General features: G+C 37.7%; 3 protein-coding genes across 8 annotated transcripts in view; 1 reads left to right on the top strand and 2 right to left on the bottom strand.

Annotated features, from left to right (window-relative positions):
- Positions 1-2,497: 2,497 nt before the first annotated feature.
- On the bottom strand, positions 2,498-8,328 carry LOC111600323 (angiotensin-converting enzyme). 3 transcript variants are annotated; one of them, XM_023316385.2, is made up of 8 exons: positions 8,243-8,328; positions 5,163-5,218; positions 4,548-5,094; positions 3,742-4,105; positions 3,117-3,683; positions 2,917-3,057; positions 2,680-2,852; positions 2,498-2,611 (listed from the first exon to the last, which is right to left on the bottom strand). In XM_023316385.2, the coding sequence occupies exons 2-8, from the start codon at positions 5,202-5,204 to the stop codon at positions 2,595-2,597; spliced, it is 1,851 nt and encodes a 616-aa protein (XP_023172153.2). In that variant the 5' UTR covers positions 5,205-5,218; positions 8,243-8,328; the 3' UTR covers positions 2,498-2,594. The 3 variants fall into 3 exon arrangements, with proteins under 3 accessions (XP_023172153.2, XP_023172155.2, XP_023172154.2); XM_023316387.2 differs by having other exon boundaries at positions 5,163-5,239; positions 8,243-8,301; XM_023316386.2 differs by lacking the exon at positions 8,243-8,328 and having other exon boundaries at positions 5,163-5,291.
- A 581-nt stretch (positions 8,329-8,909) lies between these two features.
- LOC111600322 (protein SMG5) lies at positions 8,910-14,444 on the top strand. Of its 3 annotated transcripts, none has more exons than XM_023316381.2 (7): positions 8,910-9,001; positions 9,820-10,027; positions 10,088-10,220; positions 10,395-11,898; positions 12,289-13,659; positions 13,722-13,880; positions 13,940-14,444. In XM_023316381.2, the coding sequence occupies exons 2-7, from the start codon at positions 9,837-9,839 to the stop codon at positions 14,179-14,181; spliced, it is 3,600 nt and encodes a 1,199-aa protein (XP_023172149.2). In that variant the 5' UTR covers positions 8,910-9,001; positions 9,820-9,836; the 3' UTR covers positions 14,182-14,444. The 3 variants fall into 3 exon arrangements, with proteins under 3 accessions (XP_023172149.2, XP_023172151.2, XP_023172148.2); XM_023316380.2 differs by lacking the exon at positions 8,910-9,001 and adding an exon at positions 9,104-9,310; XM_023316383.2 differs by lacking the exons at positions 8,910-9,001; positions 12,289-13,659; positions 13,722-13,880; positions 13,940-14,444 and adding exons at positions 9,103-9,310; positions 12,012-12,222.
- Positions 14,445-17,332: 2,888 nt separating this feature from the next.
- Positions 17,333-17,949, bottom strand: part of LOC111600401 (centaurin-gamma-1A) — a 79,668-nt gene continuing 79,051 nt past the window's right edge. The window contains exon 8 of one of the 2 annotated variants that reach the window (XM_023316481.2): positions 17,333-17,904. In XM_023316481.2, the coding sequence (XP_023172249.2) occupies positions 17,575-17,904 (330 nt within the window). In that variant the 3' untranslated portion in view covers positions 17,333-17,574. The remainder of the gene's footprint in view (positions 17,905-17,949) is intronic. The other variant, XM_023316480.2, reaches the window with a different exon arrangement.

The raw sequence follows: 17,949 nt of genomic DNA, 5'->3' as shown, positions 1-17,949 counted from the left end.
ACGGCGCCCACTCAAAAGTCGGCACTATACCATATATATATGTACATATTTGATTTATAAAATATATACTTCTGGTCATGAAGTTCAAGGTCATTTAATTGTGTACTAATGGGCGCATGTACATAAGTGTTACCAAATTATAATAATTAAAAAATGCAAAGCAAAAAAGAGCTTCTGCAATTTATCAAGTATCGATACCATTTGTGGTATTTGTGTTAGTGTGACCAGCTTTGCATTGTTTATTAGTTCCTATGCAAATTGCAAATTATTCGATATCATAACAAAACAGCAAAACATAAAAATAAACAAAACTCATTTCAGTAATGTTTAACGTTTGTTTATATGGCCGTTGTCGCAGTCGCAGTCGCAGTCGCAGTCGCAGTCGCAGTCGGCTATTGCAGTAAACGTCGCAGTCAGTGAAAATGCAAAACGCCTCACTTTACGGTCCGTGGAATGTCACTCTTGACCTAGGCGCATGTGAAAAAGTGTTTTGACTCATCGTGTGACGAGAGTGGGGGGCGTATGCATGCATGTGTGCGAGTGTAATTAATGATTGCAGCGAAGATCAATTGTAAAGATAAAGCGAGAGAAGAGAGAAGGTGCTAACTAAAGGGGTGATATGAGTAAGACTGAATGATGCTTTGATTGCCCCAGTGGCATACAAATAAACAGGTAAACATGAGATTATATATGTATGTGTGTGTGTAAGTATGTATGTATATGAATCATGGTGTAATTAGTTCGGGATCTCTAGTTTCTTTCCTCAGAAATGAGCTCATAAATAAGCGCTCATATATTTGCAGTCTGGAACAGATCTGAGCTTTGTTTTTATACCCTGTAGAAGTTTATGGATGTTGAAAGGTATATTTTTAAATTTATGTATTCATGAATGTACGTCCTTTTCATTATGGCTTTACAGGGTATATTCTAGTCAGGCACCAGCTTACTCCTTGATATTTAATATGATTCACTGCAAGTCAATGTGATATCTAAAGTACTTTGAGTGCTCAGAGTATATTTTATGAGTTGGAAACAACTATAGAGGGGAGTTCCGAGTCGACACTAGGCATATTCATGTCATTTATTTCAGAGTTTTGTCAGGATATTCTTATATAGAACAAGCTTTAGAACAAGTTGTGCAGGGTATCTTTCAGTCAGGCATTCTTGACCTACTTCTTGTTTATTTTTGGATCACTTCATTTCAAGGTCGCAACTAAAGTACTTCAAGTGATCTTATGTGATATAATATATCTTTCTAGTCATGCCTAAAGTACTTCAAGTAATCCAATATAGTGAATATGTTATATAGCTGGAGACAGCTGGCTGCAAAGCGTGGGAAAATAATTATAATTAAGATATCTGTTACTAATTGAACCATGCATTTCTATGAATAATCTTAGAGCTAACAATGTTTTCAACTATTTACTTTATTTTAATTATCAGCTCTCCGCGTAGTCATCATAATGAATTGCATTTTAATTATAGTGGGTTTTTTGTTTAATTTGTATTTTTAGACGTTTTCCGGCTTGCCTCCAAGTTAGTTTCAAGCTCAAAGCTTAATGCACAAACTAATTGAGTTTGTGAATAGAACAAAGTTAATTTACTTTCAATTTAACTAACTGAGCAAATCAACTAATTAACTAAGGCGTTGTAGAGATAGTTCATTAAATCATTCATTAGGTGAGTGTACTTCTCAGTTAGGAATATTTGAATATTATATATTTTAGCTCCACATCTAAACAATAAACTTATTTAATACAGCTTGCACTGAATATTGTATACTTTTCGATGCACTTCAAAACTCAATTTACCCACTACATACTTTCAGGCAAACATTTATACTAAGAGTCTAATGATGATAAGGTGTAACTAAATAAAAGCAATCTATTTGCATTTGTAAATAACTGAAAGCGAAAAAAATGATACGTAGGGGATTGCAGATGGCATGAATTAATTTTATTAACAGAGAGATTACAGTACCAGTGAGATTACAGTAACAGTGAGATTACATTAACAGTGAGATTACAGTAACAGTGAGATTACAGATTGATAAAATATTTTTATCCAGAGTAGTTACAGTTGCCAGTATCCATCTTGCTTTTATTCATAGTTCATTTGTGCCGGCTGTTGTTGTATATGTGAGTAGCCTACAAACAAGTATTAAACAGCTGCAATATACTGTTAAACCTCAAAGCAGCCAGTGCTGCCAATAGCGGAAGATCGCTCCATCCATTTGCGCTCTTCCTGCTGATCTCGCCTTCAGCGGATAATTTTTTCAGTGAGAGTGAGTAAGCTACAGTTATGAACTGCAGCCCAAGCAGGAAGTTATTATTCTCAGAGAGCCCATTGCACTTCACAGCTACTCATTTTAAACGCGAACTGCAGTCGACTGCCCAATGGCCAAAGAACTCGTGGCCAACCAGCCAATATTGAGTACTAGTTGTTATAATGCGTGCTCTACTTAAGATCTAAGCAAAAGTAAAACACAAGTTTAGGTTTTTAAATGGCTTTTTAATACTTCACATAATCAAAGTTTGTGACGAACTTATTGAAGCGAAAGAATTTGGGAAATGACCCAAAGGAGACATCAAAAACTAGGCAGAGGTACACTCTGTGAATGGAATAAGATATATTAATTAATAACACTCTTTATAGTCTATCAGTCTGAGCGAAACTTACTATCAGACGCCGTCCAGCCAATATGCACATTGTTCTTAATATTCTCTGCCTCAAGCCAGACACGTAGAGGCTCAAAATATTCTGCTATAGCCTTGCCAGTCATGATGCGCTCACCATTGAAGGCTTCCAGTGCATCTGGCCAGGGCTTGGAGGCGCCCAGTGAAAGCATATTACTATACGAATAGGAAATAATAGAAGTAACTATCTCAAATCCTTGCTATCTGCTCGTATACTCACTGGAAAGCAGCGCCAGCTGCTGCACTGCCATAGATATCGCAGTTATCCAAAGGCAATTCAGGATTCTTGGCATCATACTGACCTGCCTTGATGCAGGCGGACTTGTAGAATTGGAATTGAATAATGAAAGAAACCAGATACCTATGAGAAAAAAAGGTTCTCATTAAATGCTGATGAAAAACATTCTTAAGTCCCTTTACCTTAGATACTCAACATCTGCTGATATATGATACTTAGCTGGCGCATCGAAATCTTTCTCTGTGCGCACTACTGGTGGCTCGATGCCAGAGTACTCCTCGCGCAGCTTCCAGAATGCACAATTCCACTTGGACTTGTCTACCTCGCCGCGGAACAGCGACCAACGATATTTGTCCATTGTGAAAGCGAATGGCAGGAAAACAATTTTATCCAGCGCAGTCAAGAACAACTGATTAATGCGCGCCTCCTCGTCGAGCACAAAGTTGTGCAGCAGATTAATCTTCTCCAGATGCTTGGGCGTCGATACCGACAGTGAGAGAACATCACCAACAGCTTCATGGAAACCAGGATTGGCGCCAGTTCGATAAACAAATGGCAAATGCTGATATTGCAGGAAGTATTGAATGTGTCCCAGCTCGTGGTGCACGGTAAACAGTTGGCTCTGAGTCACTTGAGTGCACTGCTTGATGCGCACGTCGTCCTGCAAGTAGAAGTCCCAGGCGCTGGCATGGCAGACCAAATCACGGCCATCTGTGGGTTTCTCTATGATCGATTTGTCCCAGAAATCCCTGCAAGAAGAAGATCATTCAATTAGCTAGACCAAGAGATTAAGCAGCCTTCACTTACTGTGGCAACTTGGTTAGATTCATTGAGGTAAAGAAATCATCGCCCATTTGGAACATTTTGAGTGGCGTATAGCCCTGCTTGACCATCTCGGCGGAAACATCCACAAGTGGCTTATCAGGGAACGGGGAGACCAAGTCTGCAATGTCCGACCATTGTTGTGCCCACATATTGCCTAGCAGATGCATTGGCAGTGGTCCCTTCTCAGAGACAACGTCATCGCCGTAATGCTTCCTCAGACGATAGCGCACATAACCATGAACCTGTTCATAGAGCGGACGAATTTCGGCAAAGATATCCTCCAGCTGTTTCTCGAATGTGGGATCCTCATACTCATCAAGCCAGACCTCAGCGCCAGAAGTAAAGTCTATCGAGGATTAAAGGAGATTTGTTACGATTGGGTATAGATTAGATATCAAAGGATTGAAAATAGCTTGGCGATAGGAATACTACGTATTACCTACTTAATTAATATATAATATCGATCCTATATTATCTATCTTCTACCTTCTATCATCTATCTACTACTTATACTCCTCTATCTTCGATATTTCATCTTCTATCGTCTTATCGCTTATCTACTACTTTCACTCTTCAATCTTCTATGTTCCATCTTCCACTTTCCATCTTTCACCTTCGATATTTCATCTTCTGTCTTCTAACTTCCATCTTTCATATGCTATATTTCTTCTTCCCTCTTCATCTTCTATCTATAATATTCTATCTTGCGTCTTATTTAGAAATTATTTACTATCTACTATAACCTTTACTATCCAATATCACCTATCTGCTATCTACTTTCTACTTACTATTCAATTTGGCTGCTTTCGTATTCAATTCGACGTAACGCTCGAATTGTGGTCGAACTGCTGTGCCGGCCTTTGCGTAGAACTGTACCCAATAGTGCTTGAGTTCCTCGTGATCGCGACTTTTGGTGATCACCTCCTCGATCTCTGGCTCAAGAGCCAGATCGCACTTGGTGCTATCTTTGTAGTCGCACACTTTGACCTTTGCGAAATTGGACTCCATGGAGGAGACTGTTTCCAGGAACTCGGCATAGTCTGCCTCAGGTAGAGCGGCGTATCCCAATTTCGATAGGGACTTGAATTGGCGTTTGATGTCCTCGCTCTGATAGCTGCGCCAATTGAACTTTTGTATGTCCACTGATACCTCCTTCAGGAATTTGGCCAGCTCGGCAGATATCTCGTTTTTCTTCTTCTCGTTCTCGTCATTGATATTGGAGCCGTAAGCCCAAGCGGCTTCCGTCTCGACATTCGTACGCTTGGCCAACTCCTTGTTCAGATTCTCCAGATATTCTTTGGCCTGGATTTCCTCCTTGACCACGGCTTGCGTTAGCTGTAAACGAGCATTGAGTGTTCTTAATAATACTGAAATTGTCGATTGACCAGTGTTGGTTAACGTACCGCCAGCATAGCCACCAGGGCTAGGCATATTAGCTTCATCATTCCAAAATTCTTCGCTGCAATTAGAAAGCACAATTCTTTTCGAATTTAGATCAAGCCATTAATTTATTTGAATTGAAAATAGCTACACAGCTAACGCTGATCGTATGTCTAAATACAGACATATATATATATGTATATATATTATTTATGTATATTCATATATATATTTCTATTGTTTTTGTCGTTAAAGGCGGGGAAGTTGCCGAAGAAAGTCTCTCTCAGCTCAATTGATTAAGATGTCGCTTAATTTTGACCCTGACCTTGCGCTGGCCTACAAGTGTATCTATTTATAGCACTATAATATTGCCTTTTTTATTGCTTTACAAAATTACACTTGGCAAAAATATTAACATTTATTAAATTCAATTTAATAAACTTAAATTTTGCAAGTCAAAATTTTGCTATTAGAAAAAGTAATCAACTTCGATGTTTCGACTAAGTTAAGAACTTTCTATAGCATTTGGCATGCAATGCAAATTTGTTTCTCTCAGTGTACTGAAATGTACTTTTTCTAAAATATTCTTTTTCATATATTTCATAATATTCATTTCGCTTTACAAGCTAATAATATTGAGTTTTAGAATATTAATCAATTAGTTTAACTTTCGCTAAACAAAATTTTATTGTTAGAAAAGGTTTTTTTTATATTTATTGTTATATTACTTTGGGACAATGTTTTGTTTAGTGTATTTATTATGTAGTAATATAATACGTCAAATATCTTTTGTCTTTAGAAACTTTCTTTTTATTATTTTACAAATTTGGCCAAATTTTCTTTGTATTTTTTCTTGATTTTCATGAAGAATTCCTAAGTTTTGTTGTTCAAGAAAAAACCGCTTATTAGAAAGCACTTTGAAGCCGAATTGCACAATCATTTATAGTTCGTATAGATAGTACCGCATGATTATTACTAGATAAGCAGCTAATACATCGCTGAAATTATAAAGCTTACTATTTCTAGCCGATAAGATTTGTCGAGTGATATAGAGAGTTTTAAACGTGTAGCTAATACTTGTTCATATAATGGAAAGTAGGTATATTAGTTTCGACTGTCTTGCTGGTGTTAGTTGAAACTTGAATATGAATATGAGCTTTATTTATGAACAACCCTTTTTGAGGCTACATCTATAACACCAATAAGTTAGTAATTATTAACATCTTTTGTATATATCCCAAAGATTACGCCTCTTGGTAGCTTGGCTAATTAGAAAAATAATTTTATTTTGACATTTGGACAGCTAAAATGTGCAAAATTTTTATATTCCTTTAAATATAGATCTGTTTATTAAGTGTTCCGCCCAGTGGGACGTGACCGATCGTAAAATATCGCTGTTTATATAATACGCTTGATTACAATGTTTTTACTTATTTTGAAATTGACTTTATCTACACTCAGCTATAAATCAAAAGTTGATTTACTTTTGTTTTGTTTTCTGTTTTGTTCAGCAATGAGAAAGTTTAAACTTCTATATACCTGTTATATACACAATAAAATACATATAAACTGTAGCTTTCTGGTTAATGAAAACCTGTTCAATCTGCTAGAACGTCATTAAAATTATTTGCTTAAATAAGTAAAGTCTTTGACTCATAAGTTCATTATTTTAAACGTTTTAAAAATGAAAGCTTTACGTTTAGATATTTATATATATATATATATATACTAATTGATTGAGTATCTATCTGTATCTATATACATATGTGAGCGATCAATCTTTCAGTCTTTCAATCAAGCACTCAAGTTAGTCAATCAATCCATCTTTCAATTACAGATACAAAATAGCAATCAATCAGTTAATCAATCACAGATGTATATATTTATATATACTGTCAATCAATCAGATCAATCAATCAATCAATCAATCATTTAAACACAGATGCATATTTTTAAATATATATGTATTTAGTTAATCAATCATGCATTACAGATGCATATATTTATATGAAAGGTCAATCAATTTGTCAGTCATTCACAGTTACATATACAGTTACATCCACACTTAGGGCTTATCAGTCCCTTGTAACGCTCAATTGAGTTTACTTGGAAAATTACAAATGTCTGCAGATAGTTGGAGCGTTAGATAAAGTTATTTGAAGTGGGGAAATATGAACTTTAATTCTTTGCCTTTGAATTATTCTGTAGACTAGAGAAGAAATTCGATTGAGCTGTGAAATTTCCAAGCCATATAAACAAACGCTGATAAGCTCTCTACAGACTACTGGTTGGGACGAAAGCAAAAAAACCAATAAAACCCTTTATGTAAGTCCAATCAGATCTAGATAAGATTTGTAGATTATGTTAGAAAGTAAAATAGCCATGGCTATAGCGGATTGATTATCTAGATTATACATATTTATGAAGTGCATATACTATATATACATAAATATACATACATGTATGCATATATATTGGAATTAGAACTAGCCAAAACGAATGTCGAGTAATTTAAACGAAACTGTTTAAATTAGAAACGAAATATCATTAATATTATTTATAGTTAGGGTAACGACTTAGAAATGATAACTAATTTGTATAACTGAGCAAATTACGAAAAAGTTAAATGAAATATTATATTTAAAAGTTGAATTTTAATAAGAATTTAGCTAGATGAGCTTAGAGCTCTGAATATACGAAAAAAATATTTAAATATTATATATATAATAAAAAATATATTTAAACACATATATATTTATGAGAAGAGACCTTTTACAATTTAATAAATATATATATATATAAATTAATAAACATTTTTCTATAAAATTACATATTCATTTAAAACATTTGTTTTGTTTTTGATTTTGCATAAAATTAAACTTTCCATATTTACTTCAAGGCCATACTTCCCATAAAATATTATATATTATTATATTTTTATTAACTTTCTATATAGATAGAGACGCTAAGTAGCCTACATTTAAGACTGCGAATTTTGTTTGCATAGACAAACGGATTGATCAATAAAAACTGAAAGGTATATATAAATGCATACATATACCTGTTTATAATGTATTTGAGAGTTGATATACTAAAAACTTACATTTGATAATTAATGCCGATTATTAACGCTCGATCGTAGCGTCGCGAACTTGAGTGGTTCGTTCACGAATTGAAACTGAAAATGTTTGAACGCCAATGCGTGAGTTTTATATGCGAGCGGGTGAGCGAGAGCGGGGTTTTGCGAGAGGTTCGATGTTCGAGGTTCTCGATTTCGGTCGGGCCACACAGCTCGTACGACATGAAGGCGCTAAGCGAGACGTGACCGGCGCTGATCGCTGCGTCAAGTGTATTTGACTTCAGCTGCCCGATAAAAATACTAAAATCAAATATTCAATAAATATCAATATTTATTGGGCTTAAGGCTGAAAGAGACTTAACTGAGCTCTTTCCATGCTCATTAACATGCATGACATACTTCTCCTGTATATTGCTTGGCCACAGCAGAAAAAAAGACAATGAAAGGTGATAAATAGTAATCAGTAAAAGAACGTAAAAAGTAACATCCTCTTTAGACGCGCTTGTGTGCATAAAATGCCAAACACTTTACATACAAATCGTAGTTACACTTTTTCTTTACTTCACTTTGTTAAACATCCAGATATTTGAATTCACATGTTTTGAAAAGCACGCGCATCCAACAGCTGTCGCTCACGCTCATCGATTACAGCAGTGCGCGCAGCTATCGATATCAATTGCACGCGTGCTTCTTAGCACTGTGTGGATTGGCAAACATATGCCACAGCTACACGTGCGAATTGCTTGAAGAAACTTAACCATAGGTGAAACTCCTTTAAGAAAGGTATGTGTGAATTAAAAATAAAAAAAGAAGCAAATCGAATCCAGTGTGCCTTGATATATTTCGTATACTTAGCTTATAAATACATTATACGGCGAAACACTAAGTAGTCGAGCTACACAATAAACATTCACACCATCACCACCACAACACAGGCCCAGCTGTGAACCAGTTCGTGAACCAGAGCGTAACGCATGAGTTTTCTGCATTGTCTGAACGTGCATGCGCCACTTTGTTGTTTAACAAAGAAGAAAAAAGCAACGTAAAACGTGAACTGTGCACAGTTTTAAAACAATATAAAAACTGATAAAGGTAATTAATATAAAGCATTTGCAACGGTTATCAGCAAGCAATCAACAGCTGAATGTGCTGTAATAACACAAACAACAACTCAAAATGCGTGAAAGTGCAAGAATATATTTCACAAGCTGTGGTAAAAGTGATTTTTTTGCATAGAAAATGCCAGAGCAGCAGCAACAGCAGCGCAGCAGCAGAAGTCAGCCAGTCGCAGTTTAATTGATTATTCAATACGCAATACATGCACATATACGCGCGTATGCGTGTGCGTGTGTGTGTTTGTGTGTCAGCATTTTTACCAACAAAAAACAAGATCATAAAAAATTCATGAAGCTGCAAATTTTTGTACAAACAAATTCGTCAGCATTAAAAAAGAAAAAAACCCCAAGTTAAAGCGAAAAACGTAGCTGTGTAAAACAGCTGCAAAATTCTCTACGCTTGTTGCTTTGTTATTGTCGTTTACTTACACACTTGTGTGTGTGTATGCGTGCTCGTGTGTATTTTTATTTGTTTCTCTTTTCCAGTGTCTTACACTTTGACCATGGAGTCAACAATTAGTTCCGGCGGCTCGAATGCATCCAGCGAATGCGCCGTCGACGCTGGCGGCGGCGCCGGTAGCAGAAGTCGCTGTCGTAATTTGGATACAACGCTCTGCGTAGGCAACAACAACAATGGCTTGCTATCAAACAACGGTAATGCGGCGCTCAGCCAGGAAGTTAAGGATCTATATCGGTAAGATAGTTAACATACGTAAAGATAAAGGAAATTTTTTGTTAATTTCCTTTATTTTAGCGCTTTATATACCGAGTCCAAACAACTGGACGATGCCAAGCGAAATATACAAAATATTGGACACCTTTTCCAGCACGATATTGAAGAGAAACGTGCTAATCTTGTGCAGCTGTGCAAACAAATAATATTTAAGGTAAACTATACAACATTAAAAAAATAAAACAACATTAATACTCTGTGTGGTATAAAAGCCTAAACTTAATATGTAGATATATTAATGGCATATCAGATGTATATATCTCAGATCTTCTCTAACTTTTAACTCGATTTATACTATATATTTTTAACCAATCTTATTTTGTTGTAGGACTATCAATCGGTGGGCAAAAAGGTGCGGGAAGTAATGTGGCGTCGTGGCTACTACGAGTTCATAGCTTTTGTTAAAAAGCATATGCATAAACAAGGCACCGATAAGGAGTGCATGCAGAAATTGGAACGTTTCCTTTGCGCCGGGATCTTCAACTACAAACGCTTGTCGGCAAAAATGGAGGAGATTTATGACTTGGACCTGAAATATTTGATCGACTTCTCCATTATAAGTGAGGGCTATATCAGCGATTGTATAGGGGACACGGCAGTTAGTAAAGAGCTGGAACCTTCGCAGGCTGCTGTCGATAAGAGTTTGGAGGCAGTGTCCTTTGCCTTGGATACTATACACTCATCGCTCTTGAGTTTGGGCGATTTGCATCGCTATTTTCTGGATTTTCGTATCGATAGCCAGCTAAGTTTGAGCATCACTAAAGAGCAAGTGGCCAAGTATTATTTAGAGGCATTTAAGCTGAATCCTGCCATTGGAATGGCGCAAAATCAACTGGGCACTCTGTATTATGGCCAGAATTATGATCTGGACTCAACTTATCACTATTTGTACTCTTTGGTGTGCATCATACCCTTCGAACTGAGCGAGAACAATTTAAATAAGCTCTTCGCCAAGCACACGGAATATCTAGAGCAAATGAATCCAGCTAAATTGGAATTTAATATTGAGGATTTCTATGCACGCTTCTACCTAATTGTCGATATATTCTTCTTCGACAAGGAAGTACCAGACTTTAATTCACTTTGCCATTGCGTGCTCATCGATTTACGCAAGATTCTGTGCGCTCAACTGCTACCTGTGCCTGAGCAAAGCATCTTTAAGATCATCTCCATACTGTTCTTTTGCCTGTCCAAATTGAAGATGATCAATTCACCCAAAGTTTATTCCCTGCACGCGTTCCTTGTGGCCGCCTGCTCAGATCTGATAGATGCCTGCATTGTCAACGTTGAGCAAACGATTTTGGCACGTGCTGCGGATAACGAAAGTTTCCAGCTTGAATACGAGCAACGTTTCCAGGACTTCGATACGACGGTGCGTAAATCGCGCAATGAATATAAGAACTGGCTGGCTGCTGTAGGTGAATGTGAACGCAAGGATAAGAAGTTGCTGGCACGGCCGCATTCGCTTAAGGATTTCAGCTCCGATTCACGGGATAGCCAACATTCGGCGGATGATGGTTGCGCTAAGACCCAAGAGGCACCCGACACTGATAAGCTGGGCGGCACAGAACCCATCTCAACTCGCTCCAGCGATGAGGCCAAGGAAAGTGATCTGAAGACTCCACTCTCCTGCAAGAGCAAGCGTCGTGGCATGCGGTTGCGCCGCCGTCGTCGTAAGATTGCTCAATCGGACGACAGTTCCTGCTATGACAGCGAGAGCGATATGGACACAGATTTCTATAGCGATGAGGAAGACTACACAGACTTGAGTTCCAATTTCGATACCGATTTCAGTGACATTGATGCCGCCGAACACGATGACGCGCCAGCGGGTGAGTAAAGAAATAAAATTAAGACAGGGGAGGCAGGCCGAATGGTAGATTAAGCTATATATAAGTGAAGAGAAGAAGAAACAGAAATGAGCTAACAGATAGAATACGAACAGACAAATAGAAGGCAGACAAACGGACAAATTATGAAAGCTGATGGACAAGGAAGATACGTGCAGCCAGATGGAGGGACTTGTGGGCAGGCAAGTTCATAGAAGAGAAAGACAGATAGGATAGTAGACGTACAGATGGAAAGCCAGCCACACAGAATTATCAAAGAATGAATGAATGGAAAAACGACAAAACTGAAAACCAAACTGAAAGGAAAAGCGTCCATCTAATATAAGAATTAATGCATTTAATTTTCTTATTAATCTCTGTAAATCCCTGCAGGCGACTATGTGAAAAAAGAGCGCACAACACGTCAGGCTGGCGGTGCCAATGTCTATTCGGATAATGAAGATGTGGTTATTGAGGAGGAGCGTCTTATCTATCCCGAAGAACTGGAACGTCGTCCCATTTCGCAAGAAGTGGATTCCGAGGAGTTGCTGCGCAGTTTCGAAGTGCTGCAGTTGAATTTTAAGAGTGCCGAGGATAATCAAACAGCTGCGGCCGACAAGACCACAGACAATGTTGGAGGTGAAACTAGTGCGCCTCCGCTGACCATTACGGAACCTCCGAAGAAACTGGTCTATCGCAACAAATATACAAAAATTAATCCGAATATTATAATCGACTGTCTGCACAATGAGCCAACAATTCGCGCTTTGAAGATGCTTTTCGATTGGCTACGCATCAACCCCGAGATTCTCATTGGTTGCTATCATTCGAATCCGGAATTTGTGCACAAGATTATGAAGCTGTTGAACTACTGCAACATTGATGTATTCACCCGGAAAGTCTACTTCGAACGGGAGCTGTTGACCACGAGCAATGTGCGTGATGCGCTTGTCGAGCTTTTCGATGTGCGAGCAAATGTGCCTTTGAGCGAGGATTTTGCGTTCAAGAACTTTGACATATTCCAGAGCACTCAGATAACACTCGACTGGGAGACCATAATTCGGGAGCGCGTTACACCCCAGGAGGAGTCCATCTTACGTATCTTCAAGATGGTTGATTTTGGTTTCTTTATTTGTAAACAGAAGAAGTTCAATTATCGCTTCTGCGTGAAGACGCGTCGCTTCACCGAGAACCAAAAGAAGAAGCGTGAGGAGAAGAAGGGTGGAGGCTCACGTCGCCGTGAACGACGAACTGCACCCAAGACAACACGCAAGCGAAACGAGGGACGCACTCGTCGCTACTCGGATCGCAAGAATGGCATCGTACGCAAGAGCTATACCAGCAACGAGGAGAAAGATACTGTTGAGGAATGTCGGAAGCTGCCCCGCAAGGGTTATCTGCGTAATCGCAATGCAGAGAAGGCTGCAGCTTTATTGGCCAGCGCAACGGGCACTTCTGTAGCTGGTGGCACCTCCGCCTCTGCGTCGACCACCACAAACAGCGTCATCGAGAAGCTCAATCTGCAGTCGAGCAGCGGCGCCGATGAGGAACGTTCCGAGGCGATGACCAAAAAATGTGAAATAATGGGCAAACTTTGGCTGCAGAACGAGGTGGAAACACTGGAGGAGGAGTTGCGTGATAGCACCAGCCATGTGGTCATGTCACCATTTGTTGTGGTCGATGCCAAAGCTTTAACCGAATACAATGGCATTGTTAAGTCCTTGGTAAGGACCAAGAAATGTATTGTGCTGATACCCAATGCTGGTGAGTGGTTAAAATTGGAATATAAAATATAAAACAACAGCTAATTCTTGTGGTTTCTCTAGTGCTGAATGAGCTGGATGAATTGAAGAAGCGCAGCGAGAATGTGCGTCATGTCATACGCTGGCTGGAGCAGGAATTCAAGCATGGCAATCGTCATCTGCGCGCACAGCGCGACAACGAAAGCCAGCCGCTATCGCTGCTGAAAATATCACGCAAGATGGGTTAGTCATTCGATGTAATGTCAAAATTCCAATACTAATTGCCTGTAATCTCTATGCAGATCGCGATGCCTCGGTTTTCTTGCAAATCGCCCAGTTTTGCAATCATCTGGTAACTAATCATGCCGATCCGCATGTGAGTGAGCTGCAAAAGAATGTTGTTACCTATTTGTCGGGTGACAATTTGCACGAGAAGAATCGCCAGCAGCAAAACTTTAGCTATACAGGCATACTCGATTCAATCCCTGTACGTTATGCTCAAATCCAAAGCTTCTATGCTAAGTTTAAGGCTAACAAAAAATGAGTGAGCCTGAGCGGACGCTAGGTGGCAAATGCATGGCAAAAAACAGCAGATGCAAATTATTTAAAATGCAAGGATGTGCATAGCGTGTGTTCACTGTACAACCACAACAAAACGACATGGAGTTCCAAGTTAACGAAAAGTTTCTCTCTCAGATGCGGCCCAAGTGGGGGCAACAAAAAAACGGCAAACAAACCAGACCAGCTAAAATATGATAACAAAACGAAAAGTCAATCAAACAAACAAAAAAATCATAAAACATAACCAACAGCAGCAGCAGCAGCGGCAGCGGCAGGTGGTTAGCTTCTTCGTTGATTGTTGTTTGTTGTTGTTGTTGTTCATATTGTTGTTGTTCCTTCAAAAGTAATTCAAACCAGCAGCAGCAGCAGCGGCAGCAGCAGCAGCAGCAGCAGCAGCAGCACTAGCAGCAACAGCATCATCTAGAGTTGCAACAGCAGCAGCAGCAAAAACAACGGCTGCAACAACTATTGTACAATGGGATCCGTAGCTCATGTGGCGGCATTTTCGTGGAGTTTGCTTGTTGTATTAGACAGAAAACCTGAAAACAGAAAAATGTAAAAAGCAAAAAAAAAAACAAAAATCTAAAAAATGAGATCAAGAAATCATAAATCGTTCACTTTCAACTCAAACGGCGACGACTCTCAGCTAACCCGGACAAATGGCCAAAAATCTAACAAAACGGATAAAAAAAAATGAAATGAAAAAGAAAATCAACAAAAAAAATAATCTTATTGAAATTGTTCATGATTCAATTCACTCCTTCAAAAAGATAAAGAAAACAAATTTAACGACCCCTCCCGAGTTTAGCCCCAGAAAAATGGTGTTTTCGGATGCTTATCAAAAGCACGGAGCCTCGTTTCAAGCGCTACGCATCGTATGTATCTCCCTTTCTTTAACATATGGTAGAGCGCGTTTCTAATTTCCAATTTCCCCTTACCATGTGTCATCAGTAACCCCCGTCCCCCCGCTCAAACCCTTCAACCAAACCAAAGGCAACAGTATATATACGGATATACAGATATGTATATATATATTCCCGTGTGGCAGCGCATATTAAGTATTTTGAAGCTATGGTCAATCAAGACTCCTTCACTTACGCTCCGGAACCTTTGTTAGTTTGTTTGAATCCCCCCTTCAAGTTTAACGTTCCCCTTACAATGGAATGTTCAGTTTTTACCCAAGCCTATCCATTATACAAATTATATAAAAACATATATAACGAATAATCTTAAAAATTGATAACAAACATAAATTAAATTGTCGGACAAACGTGTGCATCAAACCTATATAGGAAAGAATAAGTGAGAAAGTATTAAGATCTGTTTAACTACACGTATTTCAATTAAATTCTAATTTACTTTAAAATATTTCGCGCGATAAACAAAACTATGTAATATCATTCTGTTTTAAATGAAATAAAGATTCCGACAAGTAAACAAAATAATGGTTTAATTCGTATTGAAAAAGAGAATTATTAAAATTTCTATATTTTTAAAAGTGAGAGATCAAAATAGAAAATTTTTAGTTGCAACTAAAAAATGAATTAAAAAACATCCTTTTCCTAGCGTAAGTTGGTATAATTTATGAGATGATATGGACTATTGTTAACATATGATTGTTTTAGATGCTGGAATTGCTATACATTTTCATATGTACAATACTTTGTATACTTAATCGCTATGCGAAGTGTTGTGGGTTTGTGCCAACATTTCCATTATATACTAACTTCTTTTATGCTCTCAAATCAAGTAAGTAAAGCTTAAGTCTAGTGGTGCCTCCCAGATACAGGAATTTGATTCATTTGATAATTAGTGGAACGAGTTACGAGTTACGAGTTAAGAAAAACAATGATGATAAACTTGTATATTGTATATAAAATAATGAAGTCTCCAGAGATGGCCAAGATGGGCATTTCCATTCAGCTCGCCGTGTTGACCGTGCCGTGCCAGGTCTTCATCTGCCTCACCTCTTTCTGCCTGTTGCATTAAATTCAACAAACCCATTGCGCCCTGTTGTACCAAGGATATATAGCAATAGTTGGGTTTTTTGTACTCCGCAAGGTAAAAAGATAATTTTAGTTCTCTAACAACTTTCTGCCCAGCATAGATAAATAAATAACTTGACTTATTTTATAAAAAGAAAAGAGTTTAAAACTTTTTATCAATTTTTATATTTTTATTTTATGTTTTTTTTTGTGGTTTTTCGGTTATTTGTTGTATGTTTGTGCCTGTTGCGTTTTGCATCCAATTATATTGAGTTTTGTCACGATTTGTTGTGTTTGTTATTTTGTTTTCTTTAGCAGGTGGTACAAATAGCGTACACAATAAAGAGGGGTGTATACATATATGTATATATATATATATATATTATAGAATTTAATAACTATATATAATTGGTTTGAAATACTTTCCAGTTTGCTTGCTACATCATATAGTATATATATCATATATCATTTGTCATTTCATTCTAACTGCTCCGATTTCTAATACAATACTCTCGCATGAGAAAGTTTTAAGTGGAATTTCGTTATCAAAGTCAATTTTGTGTTTTGGTTTGCGTAAACTACAAGTTACAAGCGTGTTTTAACCGATTATCAAGCAATGTCAACTTTGTATATATATATAGAATTTTATTTATGTATAGATTATAGTGTTATAAGTTGTTTTTGGCTTTAGTCTTAGATTCACTATGTTTATACGTATATATATATATATATATATATATATATTGTTGATCTCTCATTCATCAGCTATTTTTAGGCATATTATATAGAGAATTCTGCTTCTCGTTCTCTTCCTTCTCTTATTATATTGTTTAAATTAAAAATTACTTAAATTGTTGTTTTGCAAACGACATTTGTAAAAAAAAACCTGCACACAGTTTAAAAACAATAATAATAATAATAATAATAATATAATATTAATGAATAATAATAATAGTTACAGTAATACGCAAAATAATAAATTAATTAATTAATTAACTTGAGATTTTACAACAAGACTGTACAGATTTTTTGTGCCTATATTTAAACGTACCTAAAAATCGAAACAAAACTAGAATTAACCGTAAATAAAAACGATTTTTGTTTTATGAATGTTTTCCATTCAGATCTGGCCGAAGATAATATTAGAAGAAAATATTCATTAATTTGCACATTTCAATTTTAGTTTAGTTTTTTGTTTTGTTTAAAATAGTAAAACCTAATTGCCCGTTACATTTGCTATACACAGAGAGAAATTTACGCACACTTTTAAAACTAATCGCTAAACAGATTAAACAGATATTTATGCATTTTACATTTAACACAAAAACAACTTGGGTTTTAGCTTATGAAATTCAACTATTCATCATTTTTTTGTTGTACGCTTTTGTTTCTTAGATCACGCCCGAAACGGACTTCTCGTAGGGCGTGCCCAGGGTATCGCGTCGTCGGGGCAAGGTGCCGCTGGCCGTCAGTGGCGCCGACTCGGGACAGCCAAGACCCACCAGCAGCTCCACCAGCGCTGTCGTATCCTCCACATTGTACTGTGGTGCGGGTATGCCACCGTTGGCAGCTGGCGCCGGTGCTGGAGCGGGCGCTGGTGTGCCTGCGGCCAGAGCTGCGGCGGCCTTCATTGACTTGGCCGTGGCCAGGGATTGGGCAGCGCGTGCATAGGCCAAGCAGGTGCGACCCTCATGATCCGTGTGCTTGATATTCGCACCGTTCTGTAGGTAGACGAAAACAGGAATAAGTCTCTCATAAGTAGCGAG

Source organism: Drosophila hydei, unplaced genomic scaffold (genome assembly GCF_003285905.1).
Source record: "Drosophila hydei strain 15085-1641.00,03,60 unplaced genomic scaffold, DhydRS2 tig00008124-arrow-arrow-pilon, whole genome shotgun sequence".
NCBI lineage: Eukaryota > Metazoa > Arthropoda > Insecta > Diptera > Drosophilidae > Drosophila > Drosophila hydei.
This window is presented reverse-complemented; position numbering and strand designations above follow the sequence as displayed.

Excerpts from the sequence above, each read along its gene's own strand:
- LOC111600322 (XM_023316381.2), top strand. The coding sequence starts at position 9,837 with ATGGAGTCAACAATTAGTTCCGGCGGCTCGAATGCATCCAGCGAATGC. Across the intron at positions 10,221-10,394 it reads GCAAACAAATAATATTTAAG|GACTATCAATCGGTGGGCAA; the intron begins GTAAACTATACA and ends ATTTTGTTGTAG. Across the intron at positions 13,881-13,939 it reads GAAAATATCACGCAAGATGG|ATCGCGATGCCTCGGTTTTC; the intron begins GTTAGTCATTCG and ends ATCTCTATGCAG.
- LOC111600323 (XM_023316385.2), bottom strand. The coding sequence starts at position 5,204 with ATGATGAAGCTAATATGCCTAGCCCTGGTGGCTATGCTGGCG. Across the intron at positions 4,106-4,547 it reads GAAAGCAGCCAAATTGAATA|ACTTTACTTCTGGCGCTGAG; the intron begins GTAAGTAGAAAG and ends AATCCTCGATAG. Across the intron at positions 2,853-2,916 it reads GCAGCTGGCGCTGCTTTCCA|TAATATGCTTTCACTGGGCG; the intron begins GTGAGTATACGA and ends CTATTCGTATAG.